This window comes from Fukomys damarensis, unplaced genomic scaffold (assembly GCF_012274545.1).
Source record: "Fukomys damarensis isolate Sample0158 unplaced genomic scaffold, DMR_v1.0_HiC HiC_scaffold_10, whole genome shotgun sequence".
NCBI classification, from domain to species: domain Eukaryota; kingdom Metazoa; phylum Chordata; class Mammalia; order Rodentia; family Bathyergidae; genus Fukomys; species Fukomys damarensis.
The window spans coordinates 7,899,739-7,922,223 of record NW_022900922.1 but is presented as its reverse complement, the minus strand read 5'-3'; the positions used below and the strand labels follow the sequence as shown (position 1 = coordinate 7,922,223).

At 38.1% G+C, this 22,485-nt stretch overlaps 1 protein-coding gene across 12 annotated transcripts in view; it reads left to right on the top strand.

Annotated features, from left to right (window-relative positions):
• Positions 1-22,459, top strand: part of Wdr37 (WD repeat domain 37) — a 77,256-nt gene extending 54,797 nt beyond the window's left edge. For 8 of the 12 annotated variants that reach the window (XM_010615745.3, XM_010615749.3, XM_019206261.2 and 5 more), the window contains 3 exons: positions 17,568-17,702; positions 17,978-18,092; positions 22,138-22,459. In XM_010615745.3, coding sequence (XP_010614047.1) covers positions 17,568-17,702; positions 17,978-18,092; positions 22,138-22,269 — 382 coding nt within the window. In that variant the 3' untranslated portion in view covers positions 22,270-22,459. The remainder of the gene's footprint in view (positions 1-17,567; positions 17,703-17,977; positions 18,093-22,137) is intronic. The other 4 variants (XM_033761835.1, XM_033761836.1, XM_033761833.1 and 1 more) reach the window with 1 other exon arrangement.
• Positions 22,460-22,485: the final 26 nt, after the last annotated feature.

Sequence of the window (22,485 nt, the reverse complement as noted above, 5' to 3'; positions counted from 1 at the left end):
AGGAGAAATTTTAATATTTTAGGCCTTTCTGAATCGGTGGGACATGCAGTTTCAGGTGACTGGATTTTCTCTGCTTGCACATTCTGGGAGGAAGGTATTCTTGGTCTCACTCTTGTAGGCTTAGGGCTTGGTCAGCAGATGGAGCTGTAGACATCTTTATGGCATACAGAGTATTTCTTTCTAATATTAGGTCAACAGTCAGCCTAGAAATACCTCAAATTTAGAGAAGGCAGGAAGTGAGAGATTTCATGAGGTTTTATTTGAGAAATCCCTTTGTAATTACTGCCTTTTGTTTCTGTCTTGGGTTCTGGAGGTCTGAGACCATGTGACAAATAAAATTTCCAGAACCCTTATGTGCAAATGTATGAGGCCGTGGTGGCAAACTTATGGCACAAGAGCTCAAGGGGCTGTTTGTATCATGGGAAGCTCTGACAGGTTTGCCATTATGGTACAGCGCATCTACACCAGGACATGCTTCTATTAAGAGCAAATAGGAGCATCTTAATCTTCCTTAAGAGCAGAGGAATGGCTGATGTCTACTGTGTGTTCTGTTAAGTCATTTATCTGTAGTGTTCTGAATGTGACTTTTGAAAACAAATCTTGGGTCTCCTGCTTTTCCCATGCGGCCTTATTAGCATTCTGAGAGCTCCTCTGTTTCACGGGCCCTTGGGCAGTGATCACAGCATCCTTGTGGGCATGTATGAGCCCCAGAAGTATTCCTGTTTTAGTACAACCCCGAGACTGAGGGAAGTAGCTACCTGTCTACCTGTCTAACGTGTAGCACGGTGTCTGCACCGTAATAAGTAAGTGGAAATCTCTGAGAGCTAAATTGTTCACTGCTAGGCTTACAGTACTTTTTTCTAGTCTGGCAAGTAACTATTGGTTTTCCATGGATATTTTCTTTAGTCCTATAACTCAGTTTTTTTCCTAAATACTAAAAGTAAGACTCAGGCTTGCAGTAAAGAAATTTGCTGTTCTTATTGATGTAGTCTTGAGGAGTTGTACCTGAAGTGTCTTTTAGTAAATCTTTACTTAAACAAAGGCATTATTTTTTGATCATATTTAGCTATAAAAGCCTTTGTCATGTAATTTGTTAGTGATGTAAAATCTTGAAAACTTTATCTTGGGGCATATTCTCAATTACAGTAACAGCATAAATTCTTTAATAAAGTATTAGAATCTAATGTCATTTATAATTTGAATAATTGATTTAACTAGTTAATTTGAATTTCTGTATGTTGAGTTTTCTTAAGGCAAGATATAGTTGTATAGGCTTCAAGATTATTAGTTCAGTTTTGTAATCTAATTTCTTTTGCATCTGGGAGAGAATTTTTCTTTCTGCTTCTAATTTTCTCTTAGAAATTTTCTCTTTCTCTTATTTTCTTAGAAGCCCCTGTACTTTACAGGGCTTCCCCGCCCCCATGCTATTTTGAAAAACTAGAGTTTCAGATACAATTGTAAGATAAAAACTATGGCCAAATGAGTTCCCTTGAAATTTGTGCAGTCATTATCTTTGCTGGATAGAGACAGAGCTTCTTGATGTATGTTCTGTTTAAGGCTTTTATCATAAATTTTTAGAAAGGATTAATAAAGCTTTTTAAATTTTTTTATGTGTTTCAGTTATTTTCACATTGCATTATGACATTTCCTCGTTATAATACAAATTCTACTGTAATAATATTTACTTGATATAACTGGTGTTATTAGACTAGTTGTTAATAACCCAGCGTACCAACTTAAATGAAAAATAATTTTATATACTTTATATAATATTATTTTACTATGTAACAGAATACATTTATATATTCTTAGAAATCATAGAAATGTTTAATTTGAAAATTTTTGAATGTGACAGGAATTTCAGTGATTGGCAGTTTATTTTTTACATATTTATATCCTAATCTTTTAGAGCTAGAACTGAAATTCAGTGCTTTTTGCCTGAACTAAGCTAAATCCTTATGTATTCCTGTGTATTTTCACCTGACAGCTAACACTGACCAGCGCTTCCTCCTGTCTTGTGTTTTGCACTCTCCTCTTGAGTTTGGCTCACATAGACCTTTCAGTGTGGCTCTCACTGTATGAACTGTGAATAACTACGTGTTTGCAAATGACTCTTACTAGTATAAAATTGATTTTTAATTTAAATTCATTAACTCTTTTTGAAAGGAACATAGGAGGTGTACCCATTTAGGTTGTTCATAAACAGGAGGACCTCAACTTCCAGCCTCTCAGGTTCTTCTGGTCGCTATGGCCTTGTCTAGGAGCTTGGAAATTTTCTCCGCACCCTGGCCCCCCATTCCCACTTTTACCTTGTTTTGTTTTGTTTCACTTGCTATAAAAAGGAACTGACAGTTGAGGCAGTCACTGGTCATTAAGCTTCCTCCATGGGTGGCTGATGACTAGTTATTACCCGGCTGACACTATTTATTTATAAGTGTGAATAAATTTTGACATTAACAAAAATCTGAAATTAGCTCATGGATAAAATATTTGAGAATGTGCCATCATTTCATTCAGCTTTGCTTTTTTTCCACATGATTGTAACTTTATCCTCAGAATGAATTTTACATGCTTTCCTGTAAAGAAAACAAAACATATCTAAAAAAACAATTTAGAAATCAGATTGAAAGTTACAATGATTGCTTTGAAGTTACTGCTTTGACTTTTGTGTCATGATCTTTTTTTTTTTTTTTTTACCGGGCATTGAACTCAGGCCCTTTCACTTGTGAGGCAGAACCACTGAGCTACATCCCTAGCCCTTGTGTCATGATCTTTAGTTTTCTTAATGCTTCAAAAAATGTTTGGAAAATGACCTTTTCATCTAGATGGTGGTTGATTTTAATTATAATTGCATTTCGCGTTTTGTCAAAGTCAGTACGTGGGAGTTACCTGTGTGTAGGTTCTGGCTAGGGCAGTGGCTAGGCAGTAGCAAGGTGGGCAGGTTTTAGAGGGTGTACTTGATACATAAATGTTTTAGTATTTGGGGATTGCTTTTAAACCATGGAAACAGGTTTCTACTGAATAGAGCAAGAAGTGCCTCCCAAAGTGAAAATGGCTTTTTAGGAAATAAAATGACGTATAGATTATAGTGGTTTCAAAACCACATTTTATGCCTTTGAACTCAAACTCCATTCCCAGTTTTACATTCCTTTATCCATATGACTGAGTGTATGGTTGTTCTATTTTCTTTTTAATTAGATGGATTAAATGTAAATTTATTTTAAGGAAGTTATAGACATATAATTCCTAGCTGTGATTGGTTGATATCTAAAGTTATCATGAGGATAACTAAAGAGTTAATAGACTAATGGTATAAACTCCTAATGTATTGCCCCATTTTAGTTTTTTCTCAGCTTAATTATTAGACCAGACAGATTGCACAGATTCATTGAGAAATAGAATGGGCAATATTTGGCAGAATGGCATCTAATTGTAGTGGTTGTGTGCAAGTGTGTTTAGGGTGTTTCTTTTGTATTAAGTAGGGAGTGTTTTGTCTGTGACCACAGAAACGACCCCTCGTAAACACAGTGTGCTTAATTGTATAGAGTTCTTTCTTGGAATGAGGACCCATCCTGTGATTGTCACAGATTTCAGTGTTGGCTTTTCCTGGGTTGGCACCTGCAGAGGTGCTATTTTCCTTCTTCTGAGCCTAAATTCTAAACAGAAAGTACCTTACTGAGCCAGTCCCTTATTTTGTTTTTTGGTACCAGGGGATCAAACTCAGGACTTTGTGCTCGTGAGGCAGGCGTGGTGCCACTGAGCTCTATCCCTGGTCCAATCCCTTGTTGATATATTTTAAAATTGTTTTGTATTCAGAATTTAGTTTTCAGAAGTAAGAGATTTAATATTTATCCATTTTTTCCTTTTTATATTGATTTTTTTATTTTCCATTTTTCCTTTTTAAAACTACTTATTTAAGGATGGTCATTCAAGAACTAATAAAAATGCTGGGTGTGGTGGCACATGTCTATAATCCCAGCACTTTGAGAGGCAGAGGTAAGAGGATTTCCAGAGTTTGAGGCCAACCTGGAGTACATAGTTTAAGGCCAGCCTGAACTACATTGCAAAGACCTTGTCAAAAATAAACAAACAAACAAAAATAAAGCAAAACAAATAAAAATAAAAGACTCAGAGGAAATTAGTGCCATTTAAATTATTCAACTTGGCAACTTTGTTGTGAGTTGTTGGATTGCATCACTTTCATTGAGATGCCCTAAAAACTTCAGAATTCAGTACTCAGATACTCCCTAAGGCAGACACAAGAAATCTCCCCATCAGATTCCAAGGGTAGGCAGAAATCTCTGTGTGTTGTGTAAAGCCAGTAGAGCAGGGAAGAGAGCAACTGCCAGAAGGTCTAGTTTATTTTGGAAAGATGGTGGTAGCAGTGGCATATATTTTTTTTGTTTTTTGTTGTTTTTTTTTTGTTTTTGGTACTGGAGATCGAACTCGGGTCCTTGCACTTGCAAAGCAGGTTCTGGAATGAACGGCTAAGCTAAATCCCGGGCCCGGGCATATATATATATATATATATACACTGAGCTACATCCCTAGCCCTTGTGTCATGATCTTTAGTTTTCTTAATGCTTCAAAAAATGTTTGGAAAATGACCTTTTCATCTAGATGGTGGTTGATTTTAATTATAATTGCATTTCGCGTTTTGTCAAAGTCAGTACGTGGGAGTTACCTGTGTGTAGGTTCTGGCTAGGGCAGTGGCTAGGCAGTAGCAAGGTGGGCAGGTTTTAGAGGGTGTACTTGATACATAAATGTTTTAGTATTTGGGGATTGCTTTTAAACCATGGAAACAGGTTTCTACTGAATAGAGCAAGAAGTGCCTCCCAAAGTGAAAATGGCTTTTTAGGAAATAAAATGACGTATAGATTATAGTGGTTTCAAAACCACATTTTATGCCTTTGAACTCAAACTCCATTCCCAGTTTTACATTCCTTTATCCATATGACTGAGTGTATGGTTGTTCTATTTTCTTTTTAATTAGATGGATTAAATGTAAATTTATTTTAAGGAAGTTATAGACATATAATTCCTAGCTGTGATTGGTTGATATCTAAAGTTATCATGAGGATAACTAAAGAGTTAATAGACTAATGGTATAAACTCCTAATGTATTGCCCCATTTTAGTTTTTTCTCAGCTTAATTATTAGACCAGACAGATTGCACAGATTCATTGAGAAATAGAATGGGCAATATTTGGCAGAATGGCATCTAATTGTAGTGGTTGTGTGCAAGTGTGTTTAGGGTGTTTCTTTTGTATTAAGTAGGGAGTGTTTTGTCTGTGACCACAGAAACGACCCCTCGTAAACACAGTGTGCTTAATTGTATAGAGTTCTTTCTTGGAATGAGGACCCATCCTGTGATTGTCACAGATTTCAGTGTTGGCTTTTCCTGGGTTGGCACCTGCAGAGGTGCTATTTTCCTTCTTCTGAGCCTAAATTCTAAACAGAAAGTACCTTACTGAGCCAGTCCCTTATTTTGTTTTTTGGTACCAGGGGATCAAACTCAGGACTTTGTGCTCGTGAGGCAGGCGTGGTGCCACTGAGCTCTATCCCTGGTCCAATCCCTTGTTGATATATTTTAAAATTGTTTTGTATTCAGAATTTAGTTTTCAGAAGTAAGAGATTTAATATTTATCCATTTTTTCCTTTTTATATTGATTTTTTTATTTTCCATTTTTCCTTTTTAAAACTACTTATTTAAGGATGGTCATTCAAGAACTAATAAAAATGCTGGGTGTGGTGGCACATGTCTATAATCCCAGCACTTTGAGAGGCAGAGGTAAGAGGATTTCCAGAGTTTGAGGCCAACCTGGAGTACATAGTTTAAGGCCAGCCTGAACTACATTGCAAAGACCTTGTCAAAAATAAACAAACAAACAAAAATAAAGCAAAACAAATAAAAATAAAAGACTCAGAGGAAATTAGTGCCATTTAAATTATTCAACTTGGCAACTTTGTTGTGAGTTGTTGGATTGCATCACTTTCATTGAGATGCCCTAAAAACTTCAGAATTCAGTACTCAGATACTCCCTAAGGCAGACACAAGAAATCTCCCCATCAGATTCCAAGGGTAGGCAGAAATCTCTGTGTGTTGTGTAAAGCCAGTAGAGCAGGGAAGAGAGCAACTGCCAGAAGGTCTAGTTTATTTTGGAAAGATGGTGGTAGCAGTGGCATATATTTTTTTTGTTTTTTGTTGTTTTTTTTTTGTTTTTGGTACTGGAGATCGAACTCGGGTCCTTGCACTTGCAAAGCAGGTTCTGGAATGAACGGCTAAGCTAAATCCCGGGCCCGGGCATATATATATATATATATATTTTTTTTTTTCATTGTGTTTATTGGTACAATCTAGGTCTACAATACAGTTACATTCATTACTGGGATCCTGTACCTTCACATGACAGGTCTTGGTTCTCATTTTTTTCCCCTTGTCCCTGCCCTCCCTTCACCCCCTCCTTCCCTCCCCATTTACAAACACTTTATTTCCATTTTTTTCATTTTCTCTTATTTTTTCCTTTTCCCTTATTCCCTTTCCCCTACCCTCCCCACTTTCCCTACACCTTTAGCCCTTTTCTTCCTATTTCACACTATTAATTATCCCATTAAGATCTTATGTACTATTATAGTTTTTCATACCAGAGAAACTATTCAGTATTTATACATGTGTGACTTATTTATTTCCCTTAAGAGTATATCCTCAGTATGTATTCGTTTTCCTATGAATGACTCTAATTTCTCATTCTTTATGGCTGAGTAGTATTCCATTTTATAGAAAAACCACATCTTTATCCAGTTCCCAAGAGATGGGCAAATGGGCTGTTTCCAAGTTTTAGCTATTACACACTGTGCCGCTATAAACATTGGTACGCATATATCACTGTGGTATGATTCTTTTAATTCTTTTGGAAAGATAAATGGAACCTCTAGTCCCAGCTCTTTGAGGTATCTCCATATTGATTTCCATAGTGGTTGCACCAGTCTGCACTCCCACCAACAATGGTCCATTGTGGGTTTCTCCCCACAACCGTGCCAACATTTGTTATTGTGTGATTTCTTGATAGCAGCCATTCTTTGTGGGGTGAGGTGGAATCTCAGTGTTGTTTCGGGCATATATTTTTGGTACCAGCACAGGTAGTTCTGGACAGGCAGCCCATTCCACACTTAGCCGAGGTGAGCCTATCGCCTGGTTATATCTGCAGCTGCTTTTACTTCCTGTCACACTCAGCTGCTGCTTGAATTCTCTGCTTTGCAACTGAGCTGCAGGGTTCTGACACTCAGCAATAGAGCAGAGTAACACTTCATTTAATTGCCATCTTTGGGGAGTGAGATGTTCCACATAAGTGATTTTTCTAGTAATCCCTCAAGAACCAAAAGTTTTTAGACTTTTAACTTTTTAAAGTGTGTGTGTGTGTGTGTGTGTGTGTGTGTACAGAAAGGGAAATATGGATGCTTTCAGGAATCTTCTATGTTTTGTTGCTTTTCTGAAGTCAGTGGCCCCCAAAGGTTGTGTCTCTGTTTTGTTTTGTTTGTTTGTTTTTTGAGACAGGGTTTTGGTATGTAGTTCTTTTTTTTTTGTTTTTTTGAGACAGGGCTCACTATGTAGTTGAGACTAACCGGGAACTCACTATGTAGCCCAGGCTGGTCTCGAACTCATAGCAATCCTCCTGTCTGAGCCTCCCCAGTGCTGGGATTAAAGTCGTGCGCCCTCACACCTGGCGGTATGTAGTTCTGACTGGCCTTGAACTCACTTTGTAATATCCCAGGCTGGCCTTGAACCCACATCAATCCTCCTGCCTCAGCCTGTCAAGTGCTGCAATTACAGGTGTGTGCCTCCATGACCAACCTCTGTTTTGTTTTTGTCTTGACTTCTCTGGAAATTGGTTGTTGCTTTTTGGCACTTTTATATTAGTGTCAGTTCTCTTATTTCTTGCTCCTAATATATTTTTTTTTAATTTATTTTTTATTTTTTTTGTGTTTTTGAGACAGGGTCTCACTATGTAGTTGAGACTGATCTGGAACTCACTATGTAGCCCAGACTGGTCTCGAACTCACAGCGATCTCCTGTCTCAGCCTCCCAAGTGCTGGGATTACAGGAGTGCGCCACCACGCCCAGTGCTTCTAATATTATTAAGAGGATACAACAACGAAAGTTAATTCTGAATAAAAACGGAAGGATCTTTTCTATAAAGAAAGAACATGAGTGTGTAGATGTTAGGAAGTTCCTTTGTTATTCTGTTTTTTTTTTGTACCAGGGATTGAACCGGGTCCTTGTGCTTGAGAGGCAGGCGCTGAAACCACTGAGCTAAATCCCCGGCCCACTTTTGCTCTTCCTAAAGACCTTTTGCAGAACAGGCCAGGGGCATATATGTGTAAGCCATATATGCATACGCCTCCATTCATGCAGGTAGTTGTTAGAAGTGACATGTGTCCTTGATTAGTGTTGGTCTTCTAGGAAGATTAGCCAGTACATGAAACAGAAAAAAATCAAGAAAACACGGAACTGAGTGCTGTTACTTAGTCCAGACAGAGCCAAGTGCTGTGTTACTTAGTACAGCTTAGCCAAGAGCTGTTACTTAGTCTAAAGAGCACAGAACTGAGTACTGTTACTTAGTTCAGAAACCACAGTTTGACATTTCTATAATGGTTCTGCTTCCTTTTGTGTAAAAGCCAAAGTGATACTCTCTTGTTTGCTTAGTGAATAACTGAAGAGGATTTTCATTTTGTCCAGAGTGTTAATGGACTAAACTTAGAACCTTTGTAGGCATCAAGAATAGTAAGTACAAATAGTTTCTTAAAGATAGCTTAATTTGATTAGCAACGAAAGATGTAAAAAACATTTTTTGTCTGCTTAACAGTTGCTGTGGGGAAGCTTCTAAAATATTAAGGTACTGTATATGCCCCAAGGTCCACCTTTTTCAAGAAAAAGTTCATTTAAAATATGCCCGTTTTACAAGTTTCTTGAAGAAAAAGGTCTATTTTTGATGAATGTGTTATACTTGTGAATTTCCATTTAAAAAGAATGAGTCAAACAATTCATTTCTCTCATTTCTCCCAGTGCATGGTGGGTAGGCACAGTCAGTGAGGTAAGAGGAACTGTGACTGTCCCCGTGAAGAAGGTCAATCCAGAGATGAGCTGTCACCCCAGGTCATCAGGGCCCAATAGAAGAGCTGTGTCTTGAGTGACCTCACAGCTTTTCTGGTGGTGTGGTGGTAGGAGTGGTGACCCCCCCTCCTCCCCACCCAGTGGGCTGTAGGACCTTCAGAAGAAGGCTTGCTGCAGAGGGGTATGGAGAGGAGGGTCCAGAGGATTTTATTTTCAGATGGAGAAGTGTGGGGATGATGAGGTAGAAGTAAGTGCCTGACGGTGGCAGGGAAGGGGAGGGAGAGACAGTCATCATGGCCATGTTCCTCAGTCAGGAGCAGAGTTGGAGATATTTGTGCCAGACCCGGTAGATGTTAGGTCTCTGCTGCTTGTGGAGTTTTGTTTTCGTTGTCCTGGAAGTTGGGCATGGAAGTTTCCTCAGGTGACAGGTAGATGTGTCAGTAGGCATCTGGGACCGTGGGCAGCATGGCTGTATGCAGATTTGGGGTGTGACTGTAGTCATCTATGCAGGGCCAGGTGTGGAGTATGCAGAGTGGTTAAATTAGTTTTTCCTTAGTGAATGCAAATGAAGTGGAAAAGCCTGAGGAGTATTTAGGTATGATTGTTATGCTTGTCTCTAGATACAAATCTGACCTTAAAAACCAAACCTTAATGTGTGTAGGGTTTTTGGTAAGAAAACAGTGATACTATGACTGCCATTCTTTTCGTCTTAGTGCTGAAGGGCATCTTGTGACCTGTGTTTAATACAGAGGCTGGCAGAGGACAGACTTGGAGTCTTTGGAGAGTTGATTGGCCTCAGTGGGTCATCTGTTGTAATATCTGAACCTTACCCTAAGGAGTACATATATGTTAACTACATCTTGATGAATTCACACAGTAAAAACAGTTTTCCGCTGCAGTATTTCAGTCAGTCCTTCCCCTCATTTCTGTAACAGTGCGGATCTAGTGGTGTGTGGTAGAGAGGGACAGGTGTTCTCCGCCTTGAGGAGCAGGTGTTCTGGTGGTCTTTGCCAGCATTCTGATGTTCTGTGGGGTCTGAGCACACTGAGGCCGCTCGCCCACCATCAGCTAGCTCCTCGGGGTTGTAGAGAATGAAGGGCTCTTGAGTGTTTTGTGTAATGTGCTCTTGGATATCTGTCTCCAGATGGCAGGCATGTGAACTGGAACAGTGCCACACGTGAGCTGTCCTTGGGTGGCTCTCCGTAAGGGCATGCTATGTGCGCGGGAGGATTGTGATATTAATGTCTTCTGAAGTTTTAAAAGTGACATTTGATTTTCAGTCTGTTCTCACATAGTGTGGAACTTGTGGGTACCTTCCTGGTACCAGGCTGTTATTCCCTTCGCAGCCTCCCTCAGTAAGTAGCAGGTTCAGGCACAGCTTGCTTTAACACAGAGTTGACAGAGTCTTGCTGCTGGGTGGTACCAGTGGTATACGCATGACTGTCCCATTGGGCATCTTCTTATTAACTGTATTAGTAAAAAGACCAATAAAAGCAATTTGATCCATTTGTATCACCAGTGATACAAGCCATTAGTTTTTTTTTCTGTTAAGTTTATTGATACATTCAAAACAAACAATACAGTTACATTTATCATTGGGATCTTGTACTTTTACATGATACGTCTTGATTCTTATTTTTTCCCCATGCCCCTGTCCTCCCTTCACCCCTTTTACCCTTCCAAGCCATTAGTTTTTGCTAATCTAATATTTGAGAGTAAAAATTTTATATTTGAATATAATTCTGACATTAGTTTTTCTTATTATTCTAATGAATAAGGTTTGTTTCATATGTGTGACCTTAAAAGCTGTTGTAATATTTCCTTTTGTGATATTTAAAAAATAACCTTCAAAATTATTTTTTACACTAAAGTACATAATGGATACCATTGGGACATTAGCTGTTGTTAATTTATAAACATGTGACAGACAACATCTTAGATCCAGAAAGAGACTGGAAAGTTACATTATTAAAATCTGAGAATGGCCGGGCATGGTGGCGCATGCCTGTAATCCCAGCACTCAGGAGGCTGAGGCAGGAGGATCGCTGTGAATTCAAGACCAGCCTGAGCTACATAGTGAGTTCCAGGTCAGTCTCAACTACATAGTGAGGCCCTGTCTCAACCCCCGCCCCAAATGTAAAAACAAACAAACAAACAAAAAAACCTGAGGGTGAAGGGAGGGCAGGGGTATGGGGAAAAAATGAGAACCAAGATCTGTCATGTAGAGGTACAAGGTCCCACTGATGAATGTAACTGTACTGAATGTATAAAAAGTACCAGTGAACTCAATTTAAAAAAAAAAACCTGAGAGAAGTCGCTCTTCTTGGGATGATTTATTTATTTATTTATACCCGTTAAGTTTACTGGTACATTTAAGGTAAACAGTACAGTTACAGTCATCATTGGGGTCTCTCGTACCTTACATGACAAATCTTGGTTCTTACTTTTTCCCCATTCCCCTGCTCTCCCTTCACCCTCTTCACCCTTCCCTGCTTACAAAGACTTTGTTTCCATGTTTCCTTTTCCCTTCTTTCCTTTCCCCTCTCCTTCCCATTTCCGCTTCTCCTTTAGCCATTTTCTTCCTATTTCACACTATCAATCAGTTATATCGTTTGAACCTTACTTACACTTAGTTTTGCACACCAGAGAAACTATCTGGTGTTTACTTCTTCATAGAATTTAAATGTGATAACATTTCTCAGATTTCTTTAGAATTACTGATGCAATTACAAATACTCTAAATTTATTGATAGTTGTGTATCATGTTGTTAAGTAAGAATAAAATAGAATGACCAGAATTTGAGAAAGCAGAGACTTGACTGTTGGGTTTTGCAAGAATGAAGTTACTTAACTGTAAAAATTTGTATTGAACTGGATCTCATCTTTCAGTAGTTTCTGTAGAACGTTCTTACTCATACGGTTAATTTAGCCCTATAACTAAGTATGCACTCTGAAGTTACTGTAGGAGCCCTTGTGTCTGGACCAGCCATCTGTGTGGTTATCACAAAAGCTTGCTTGTAGCTTGAAACATGATGGTGCTTAGCAGCATGGTTTTAGCCATTTGAATGATACTGTATACCCTAAAACTGCCATATTTCATTAAAAAGAGGCGGGTGAACATTGGTGTCTTTGTCACCAGAGTGGGGGCTTCACAGGTAGCAATTTTATCTTCTTCGTTGCATGTTTTTACAGCATGACTTGGCACACAGTAGGTGCTTAGTAAGTACTTGTTGAATGGTCAGTTCTGTAGTGTAGACTTACCAGTTATTTAGATTGAACCTTTGTGTTGTTGCTGTTGAGTGAGAATTAGTAGAGTAACCAATTGAGAGTATTGAGATAGAGTACATAACCAAATTTTTATTTTTCCAGGGAACAGCTGATTTATAAATCCTGAAGGAGAATCATGTGTGATATAAATTTGACTTTTTCTTTGATTGCTCTTTTTGTCATAGGGCCCATTTTTTTTTTTTTTTGGTACTGGGGATTGAACTCGGGTCCTTGTGCTTGCAAGGCAGGCCACCGAACCACTGAGCTAAATCCCTGGCCCATAGGCCCATTTTTTTGAGAGTTAGCCATCAAGGAATATTAAAAAATGCATTTCATTTGGATATGATGACAACACCGAACCTGAGCTAAATCCCTGGCCCATAGGCCCATTTTTTTGAGAGTTAGCCATCAAGGAATATTAAAAAATGCATTTCATTTGGATATGATGACATGTTTTTCAGACATCTGAATTCTTAAGATACAGGCTTGAGTGACTTTTTAAGCACATATGATAGGAAGGCAAACAGAGTATCTTCTTTCTGTGGTCCTAAAATGCCTACTTATTTAGGCTGTCCGGCTACAAAGGGTGAAGACTTGTTTTTTCTATTAAAAATCTGGTTTTGTACATAGTTTGGAAAATGACAGCTAGGAAGATGATACCTGGCAATCTGATTACTTTGAGCACAAAGGATGCAGTTGTACCACGTTCAGCTTTTCACTGTGTAGTGTGTCCTGTGCTGGTTCATCAGACGGTTCTGGTTTGGCTCCTGGGAGTTGGTTACTCACACCAGACAGTGCTTTATTTAAAAGTCCAGATCAATTGGACGATCTAAAGCATTGTATAGGAACTTTTATATTAATGCTGGAACATACCGGAACAGTTGACTGACCAAAGTAATAAAGTCCCAATGATGGCTTCAAAGATACTATTTTTAAAGATGGATTCTCTGTACCTTGAACAGGTAAGCCTATATTCTAAGGAATGATATGCCTATTTATATAGGAAGTGCTTGCTTTCTGTATACATTGATCTGTTCTTCAGATATAAAAACCTTATTTTGTGGGAATCTACATTCAAAAAATAAAAGATGGAAGCTTGATGTGGTGCCAGATAAGCACACTGCATTAGCATTTCATGGTCTAGCATTTTCCACATCATATATTTTTTTTCTTAGCCGTGAAATTTCGGCAGATTGTTATGCAAAACAGTTTTGTGTCTCTGTGTGACTGGGAAGACAGCTGTTAGTCCTAATGAGGAGTGCTAGCATTACAGTATTTCCGTTGATTGAGACCCACGGAGGGAGCAGAATGTTCCAGATCAGGCAGTGGTGTGTGGTGAGAAGGTACCGTACTGTCAGCTGGAAGTACATGCTCGGCTGCTCTCCACGACAAGATAAATTAGTTTTGCTGGAGTTTGGCAGAGTCTGAAGATTTTCCAGTGAACGGTTGTAGCTCACCAGCCTCCCCGTGGGACCCGTGGTCTAAGGGTGCCTTTAAAACTACTGCCTCTTTGCCAGTTTTTTTTCTTTTGATATCCTATAATACCTGTCAAGATTGTGATTTATTAAAAACCTAATGTCTTTTAGCATTTCATTAACATAGGGTTACAGGATCTTTTGTTGAGGCTCCCCATCACCCTATTAACTTAGCAGAATGCTAGCTGAAATTTAACTTGGCCAGAACCTCCAAAGAGAAGTCTGTATGTATCTTTACCTTCAGCTTTTCAAAGATATAACAGAGGTTGAAACTCTAAATCTTATTGCGACCTTTGTATAAGGAACAAACATACCTGATTTATAGTCCGAGCCTTACATTGTTAAAGAATTTAGATGGTCACACACAAGTTTTGTAATTGACCAATTTGTAATTGACCAAAGTTGTGAAGAGCTATTAAGTGTTAATAGACCTAACCATGTGTTTTTTTGGGAAAAACCCCCCAGATGGGTCATTGGGTTGATTTGTATAGAGTTACCTTTTCAACTCCCTTCTCTCTCTATTGCATTTGGCCGTGTGCAAGATCGTATCTTCTTTAGGCATTGTGCAGCGTTTCCCAACCAGGCAGGATTTACCTTCCTGGAGACACTGTTGCTTGTCACATGAGGGGAGGCACATGCAGTGGTTTCTGATGGCACAGAACAGCGAGGCTGCTGAAGTGCCTGGGATGCCCCCAGAAGAAGGGTCCTATCCAGTGTCACTTCCAGGCTGGGGAACATTATGCCTAGATGTGTGCGCTGTGGCAGACTGAGAAGGCAGGTACTGTTGGTGTTATATTAGTCCTGATGATGTTATGTTATAATGTATTGTCAGGCATTCTTGAAACTCCTTGATTCTTAGTGACTACTCTGATGTTGTGTTCTAAAAACCTGTGTTAATACAGTGGAGCTTAGATTTAATTAGAACTTCACTTGTATTCATTTAAATTAGGAAAGTATTCATAAATTGGGCATAGTGACTAGATAGTGCTCATCTCATCAGAAGTCTGAATGGAACATGCAGTTGAATCTCACTGTACAGCTTCAGTGACAGGAACGACTGGCATTTAAATTGAAATTACTAAGTTCCAAGTAGTGGATACATATAAATTCAGGAAATAGAAATCAAGCTTTTGTCCATACAAATTAATGATTTGTGAAAATAAGATCTCTTATTTCATCTATAGGTGGACATGCTTGTTATCTTGTAGAGTGATTTCGGTGCTTTATTGAGTGCTGAGATTCATATATTTTAAGCTTTTGTACAGAGTGAGTAACTCCACTTTTCGTGATTGTGGGGTACAGTTGTAGAGGTGAAGTCTCTTTTTGTCAAAGGTTCTGTCCCCATATCTTTAGATCTGCTGATTCTGGTATAGGTGGTCCACTCCTGGGGAGAATCATCACTAACATGTAGATTAAAATGGATACTTGGCACCGCAGCAGGCAGGAAGTCCTGTGAAGGCCTGAAGAGATGGATGATGAAAATGGGAACTCATCTGCGTATAATAAAAATGACCTAACATGCCTTTTAAGTATATTCCTCTGTGATACTGTAAATCATGTTCTATAGAATGTATGCCTAAGTAAGGTATCTCAGCTCTCCCATTTCACTGGGAAAGTAATATTTTTATTGCATTTTCTTACTGCACTTTGCTAGTGAAAAGAGATGATTGAATTTAGACTTTTCTTCAGGTGTCATTTTATTATTTCAGTGCTATCTTCTAACAGATGGTTGGCGACTTTCCTTTGAACGTAAGTTTAGCATCATTAGTTAGTATAGTAACCATAGCCACCACTAACTGGGATCTGAGGTATCAGCCAGGAAAGAGACATGGTTTTGTTTGAAAATTTTGATTGGGTTTCTTCGATGATGCGATTCAAATCTCCAATAATGAATGCCATTGTATTGTATTCCTAAAATGTACCAATAAAATTAATTTAAAAAGATGTTATTCAAGTGATGACATTATCCATTTATATTTTTAACCGTCATCATTTGTTAAAACAGATAGGTATACTTAACACCATATCAGACAATGTATTTTCATTTCAAGAGCAAGGTTTATGAAATAGTTTAAATAAGACAAAATAAGTGACTTTTTGTCATCTCATTTTTATAGCACTTTTGACGTATAGCTTATGTTTCTTAGATCTTTTTGTTTTTACCATTTTGGGTCCTCTGTTCTGTGACCCCCTCCTCCCGTGTATTTTACATTTGAATTAAAATTTGTTAATTGTCTTGGATTACATAAAGAAGTTTAGAGAGTGGTTCTAATGTTTTTCTTCTTAAATTTAAAAAGTTTAACTATTGTAATAATTTCTACATTTGCAGTGGCATTACATAAATTCACATTTTTGTGCAAATTATCACTCTTAGTTTTCCGAACTTTTTCACTATTCCAAACAGAAACTCTGTACACCTTAAACTACCCTCACTTCTACCCAGCTCTGAAACCTGAACTACCTCCATTCTGTTTTCTGTCTCTGTAGATTTACCTATTCCAGGCACTGGATATAAGCAGGATCCTTCTGTGTGTGTGTTTGAGGGGTTACTGAGGACAACCAGTGGAATGCTGAGCTACATTCCTACGGCCCCCTCCCCTTTTAAATTTTATTTTGAGACAGGGTTTCCCTAAGTAGCCCAGGCTGGCCTTGAACTTGGGATCCTTTGCTTCAGCCTGCTAGGTAGCTGGGATTACAGGCATGCACCACTATACGCAGTGGATCTTCCTTAATTTTTTAAAGTTTTGTCCACACTGTAGCATGCTTTATAATTTTCTTTCTTTTTTATGACCTAATATTATTCATATACATACTTACATGTATGTATTACATTCTCTTTTCTTTTTTTAATCCATGTGCTCAAGTGCACTTCTGAGGTGTTTCATTTTGGCTCTTGTCAGTTAGGTTGCTGTGTCAGTAATACTACTTCTTCATGTAATGCTGCTGTGAACATTGAGTGCTTGCTTTCATTTATTTTTCTGGCTCTTACATTAATTTTGTGTTTTATCGGTGAATTAATACACTGTTTTCCACCATTTTACAGTCCCACCAGAAGTGCCACAGGGATTCTAATTTCTCTGCATCTTCGCCAATACTTCTTAGTTTCTGTTTTTGATTTTGCTTTTTGGTAGTAGTCATCATAAAGGATGTGTAGTGGTATCTCATTGTTTTTTTGATTTGTGTTTCTTTGATGATTAGTGGTAATTTAGTATCTCTTTATGTGCTTTTTGGTCATATGTGTATCTTTTTTAGAAAAATATCTCTTGAAACCATTTGCCATTTTTAAACAGTTGTCTGAGTGCCTTTCTCTGACTCCTATGTTCTGATTAAATTGGTTGAGTGTTGCAGTTTTTAAAAAATTCTCTATCATCTGACCCAAGTATATAAAAATTTTGACAGATTTTTGTCTAGTCCATATTTTTCTTTTGCTTCATTGCCTAGAAATAGTGAACTAGAGTGGTAATAGTCTGTATTTTTCTACTCTACTGAGAAGTCAGATATCCTTACTTAATACTCAATAGGGAGAATTTAAGAGGTAAGAGCGGATTACAGAGTACTAAAACACTACTGTCAGCTTTCACATCTCCTTTCCACCCCCAGACCCTGCCATCTCTGGAAGCAGGACTGTGTCTGGCATGCCTGAAGGGAGAGAAGTGTTGTAGCATCCTGCACCCGTCCTTTGAGGAGTCTGACCCTGTACCCTTTACTTACAGCACTGTGACCTCGGCTGTGTTCACTGTGGGAGACAATGTTGTTTCAGGCAGTGATGACCGCACCGTAAAAGTCTGGGATTTGAAAAATATGAGATCCCCAATTGCAACGATTCGCACAGACTCTGCCATTAACAGGTAAGGGTTGATTGCACTGTGATGCTTTATTATATAGGTGTAGTATTTGGTTGATAAAACCTTGGGAAAATGGTTTAGAGTTTGGGAATATATTTTATTGACCCTCTAGTCAAATTTGGTATATTAGAAATTCTCAGACATGTTCAGTATAAAATCAGCTTGTTAGATTTATAAGAATGAAATGCGAATAATATGTAGAACCCTGCTGTATCATCTGTAAATTCAGAAATTTATGTTGCTACTGTTTTACACATAGCCCATTTTTATCTCTTCAGGATCAATGTATGTGTTGGCCAGAAGATCATAGCCCTTCCCCATGACAACAGACAAGTGCGATTGTTCGATATGTCAGGAGTGCGACTGGCGCGGCTTCCCCGGAGCAGTCGGCAGGTAACAGTAGACACGGGCTCGCCAGGCGCGTTAGAGCAGGACTGGGGATTTCACACCGTAAGTCACTACTGTTTCGTAGAAATCACCTATGTGATTTTTAGGTTTTTAGTAACTATATTGAAAAAGCAGAGAAATCCATTTTATTTATTTTATCAGTTAAGTTTATCGGTACAGTTTAGATATACATAATGATCACTTTCATCATATGGAATTTGTACCTATACATGATATATCTTAAGTCTTATCTTTTTTCCATTCCCCTCCCCTCCCTTCAACCCCTTTTTCCTCCTTATTTACAAAAACATTGTTTCCATTTTATCCCCCTTCCCCTTCCTCTGTAACCTTCCTGTTTCACAATGTCTGTGACACATTTTGGTCCTTATTTACATTTTCAGTGAGAAATCAGTTTTAACATTTTATTTAACCAAATGTACCCAAATCATATAATTTCAACATGTAATCAGTATAAAAGTGTTAGAAATATTTTATATTCATACTTTCTTAAAAGTTTTGGGGTACTAAATTTTCACTGGAAGTACTTACTTGGATCTGTTTTTAGAGTTCACAAATTTAAACTTGAAAAGTAGAGTTAGTGTAATCAGTTTGTTCCAGACTGGTACTTTAGTACCCTGAGTATCAGCATTTGAGTTTCAAATTAGACTCAGTTTCCTTAGGTGTGGTTGATGGGTTGATGTGCTTATCAGCACATGTGTTAAAAGCTGCCATATGGGAAAGCAGAACTTCAGATTGTTTCAGTTGAGTTTATACAGGGTGGGACTGTGTAGAATAGCATGTAACTGCAGTCAGGCAGGAGCAGTGTTCATCATAGTGGGAGTGGGAGTTCTGGGAGGTGGGAATCCTTGATTTGACTTCTAACCAAAAAACTACCTTTGTAATGACATGTCATCACAAGAAGAAGAAATATGTTTTAAATGTTACTTTTGTATAAATGAAGGGATTGTTCCCTGCTAACTTCAGCTGTGGAATAGAGGAGTTAGCTGGATGTTTCTATGTGTGGTTTAGACTTTTGGAACCACCTCACCCAGCCAAGTCAGAATCTCCGCTAGAGACACTAGTAGCCTGCATTTAGGTGATTCTCTAGGCCTTGCTATGTTCTTTGATGTTGGCTCCAGATTTTTAGCATGGATGTTTGGCTCTTTTCCATTAGTCGGTAATGGAGGTGGCTCTGATAAAAACTCCATTGCTTGTTAAGGCAGCATTTCTTCAGGCTTTTGTGTTTAATTGAGTCCTGCAGCCAGTCAGTCTCATTTTTTGGTTTGCTCTTTTCTGAATATTATTGTAATACCTGTGTGATGAATACACCAATTCCTTCTCTTAATTAATCCATTCCTGATACTTCCAGTCCACTGCCTTTGCATGCACGCATTCCTCTAAACATCTAAACATTTCCAGACATCCAGTACAACATTTCAGGATTGCTGCCTTCTGGCTCCTCTTCAGATAGTTCTTATTGTTGAAACTTGTCTCATTTCATGGTATAAAGCCTCAAAGTGCAGTTCATGAGCTATAAGGATGTGCACTAGATGTGCTCTTCAAACAACTATAGACTAAGAGCAGCCACAGAGATAGACTGTGAAGTGGGGATTTGCCACCAGTATAGAAACACCTTTTTCTTATGTGGCAGGCAGTTTCTGAAAAGTATCTCTGTCCTTATGCAGAGGTATTTCAGCCATTTCTCTTTTTTACATATCTTAAGATATGTTTAAAGTTAATTATTGATCTTTTTATCAATTTTTCATGAAATTAGAGTAAATATTTTAAAAAGTTTCACAACTTTTAACAAAACTCTGAATTGCATATTCAGAAGAATTTAAAAAATTTTTTAATAACTGGTATGTATCACTGACATCATCCAAGGAGCATCTTCAACACAGTAAAGTGTTCTCTTTTAAATCAGCTTTTTTTTTTTTAGACGGCCTCACTATGTAATTCAGACTGCCCTGGAAGTCACTGTGTAGCCAAGGCTGGTCTTGAACTCGAAGCGATCCTCTTGCCTCAGCCTCCCGAGTGCTGGGATTACAGGCATGCGCCACCATGCCTGGCTTTCTATATGTATTTTAAGGTTGCTTTGCAACAGACACAGTTTGCATTTGAAACAAATTTGTAAGAAAGCTTGGCTTCATTACTTTGAGAATGTTTTCATTCAAGAAAGTTAGGAGTTCTGAATGGTCCTTATTGGTCCTAAATGCATGTAGACAGTGTCATTTTAAATTACCTGTAAACATTCAGTAATACTGGAATTTAGAATTTTGTTGTGCTTAGAATTATTTCCTCCAAAAGTGATATATGAAATAGATTTAAGATTAACAAGTAACGTTTAACTTAATTTTGAACTTGTAACACTTCTTCAGGTAAGTAAATGTGCCTGTGTCACAATACCATAGCTAGGAATTCCTGGCTTATATTTGTAACTGCTTTCAGGTGAACTATTTTAAAAAGAGAAAAAAACCCTTATGGAACTTTTAAGAAGTACAATAGAAGGGACTAATAATTTGAAATTGTTTTGCTTTGGGGATAGCGTAAGCAGCATTTCCCAAAAGTGTGTTTCAGGAAGGTAAGCTTTATGGTCTGTTAAGAGGAATGCCAGAGTAAGAAGGTACTGAAGTGAGACTGGTCGTGAAATGTTAGGTTTTTAGATGAGTAAATAGGGTCCTGTGAGTGAGTGTCCTGAGTATATGTTGTGACTGTCTGCAGAGGTGATAGAGCATTATTTGTGGATCCGTTTCTGGGTAGGTTATTGATTGATTATGCTATGAGCACATGAGATGTGAGAGTCTCCAACTTTCCCTGGCAAGTGTCAGCATTTCAAACCAAGGGACATAGCTTTCAACTTTCTCTGTGGCTCCTGGCCATGTGATCTTTTTCCTTCATTGCCAAGTACATGAATTCCTTGCATTTGTTTTCTTTTTCAGTGTTGGGGATTGAACTCATTCTAGGCAAGGGTTCTTCTACTGAGCTGGATCCCTGGCCTTTTTTTTTTTTTGAGATGGTCTTCCTAACTTGCCCAGTCCAGCCTTGAACTTGGAAGTACTCCTACCTCAGCCTCCTAAATAATTGGGATTACAGGCGTGTGCCACCATGCCTACTTTTCATTTATCTTTAAATAGTTCTGTGCAAAGGCTTGACTTTGTCTGTCTGTCTCTCAAGAAGCAATAGAAGGTACTTTTTATGTGGCCTTTTCTTTTTCACAATTATTTTATTTTTGTGGCCTATTGCAGTTCTCTTTTCAGATATATAAACTGCATTTTTTCTGTGGCTGTTTTGCAGAGGAGACTTTTGTGCCATTCTTTGAATGTTTCTTTTCCTGAATAAATTCATCAGTGTTAGTTAATAGTAATTTTTGTATTTTATTGTGTGATATAACAACAAATTAGAGCTATTTTATTAAGTTAGAAAATACAGGTGACAGTCTGAGTACTGGGCATTATCTTAACTGCTTACATCAGTAAACAAAAAACTAATATGTGACATGTAAGCTTTGTCTAATACCTCCTAGTAATTTCCCCCGCATTATGATATTTAACTGGAATTCCTGCAGATGCCGGGAATATTTCTGAAAGGCCTTTTGTTTGGTGCCATGCATATTTTTCCAGCTCCTTTTTTACTTAGTCAACCAATTATTTGTAAAATAGTATTTGAGGTCTTTGAGTGAATTTTATTTAGATTATCTTAAAATATTCCTAGTCCCATTTGCTCATGTAACATTTTCAAATTAATGAGTTATTTTTGTGTTTCACTATAGTCTTTATTTTCCTAAAGGTTCACAAAGTGCGAGTCATACTTCATTCATCCATCCTATGTCCTGATGTCACACACATCATGGTGGCCTGACTAGCACATCACTGAAAACCTATTGCGATGCTCAGTATTTTTGGCTCACTTGGACTTTGTGTGTGTGCGCCTGCGTGTGTGTGTGTATTTCTCCCTTTTAATTATTTTCAACGGTGTTGTTAATTTAGCCAAAGTTTTGTAAATCTTTTTTCTGGAATAATGCCCTAATTTGGGTTTGTTTGATTTTTGACAGGGCCACAGAAGAATGGTGTGTTGCTCAGCATGGAGTGAAGACCACCCCATATGCAACCTGTTCACCTGTGGGTTTGATAGGCAAGCCATTGGTTGGAACATCAACATTCCTGCATTGTTACAAGAAAAATAAGTTTGCCAGTGTTCCTTAATTTTGTGGTTTGCCATGGACCTTTGATTCATGCAGGCTTTTCTGCATATTAATCAGCCATTTTTGTGAGAGTTTGGCCCTGGAAGGGTGCTTTATATATGTTGTTTTCACATTGTGCCCAGCTTGCATGAAATGTACAGAAAAATGTATGATCATATTTTTTATTTTTCTCTTGTGTGTGTGTGTGTGTATGTATAT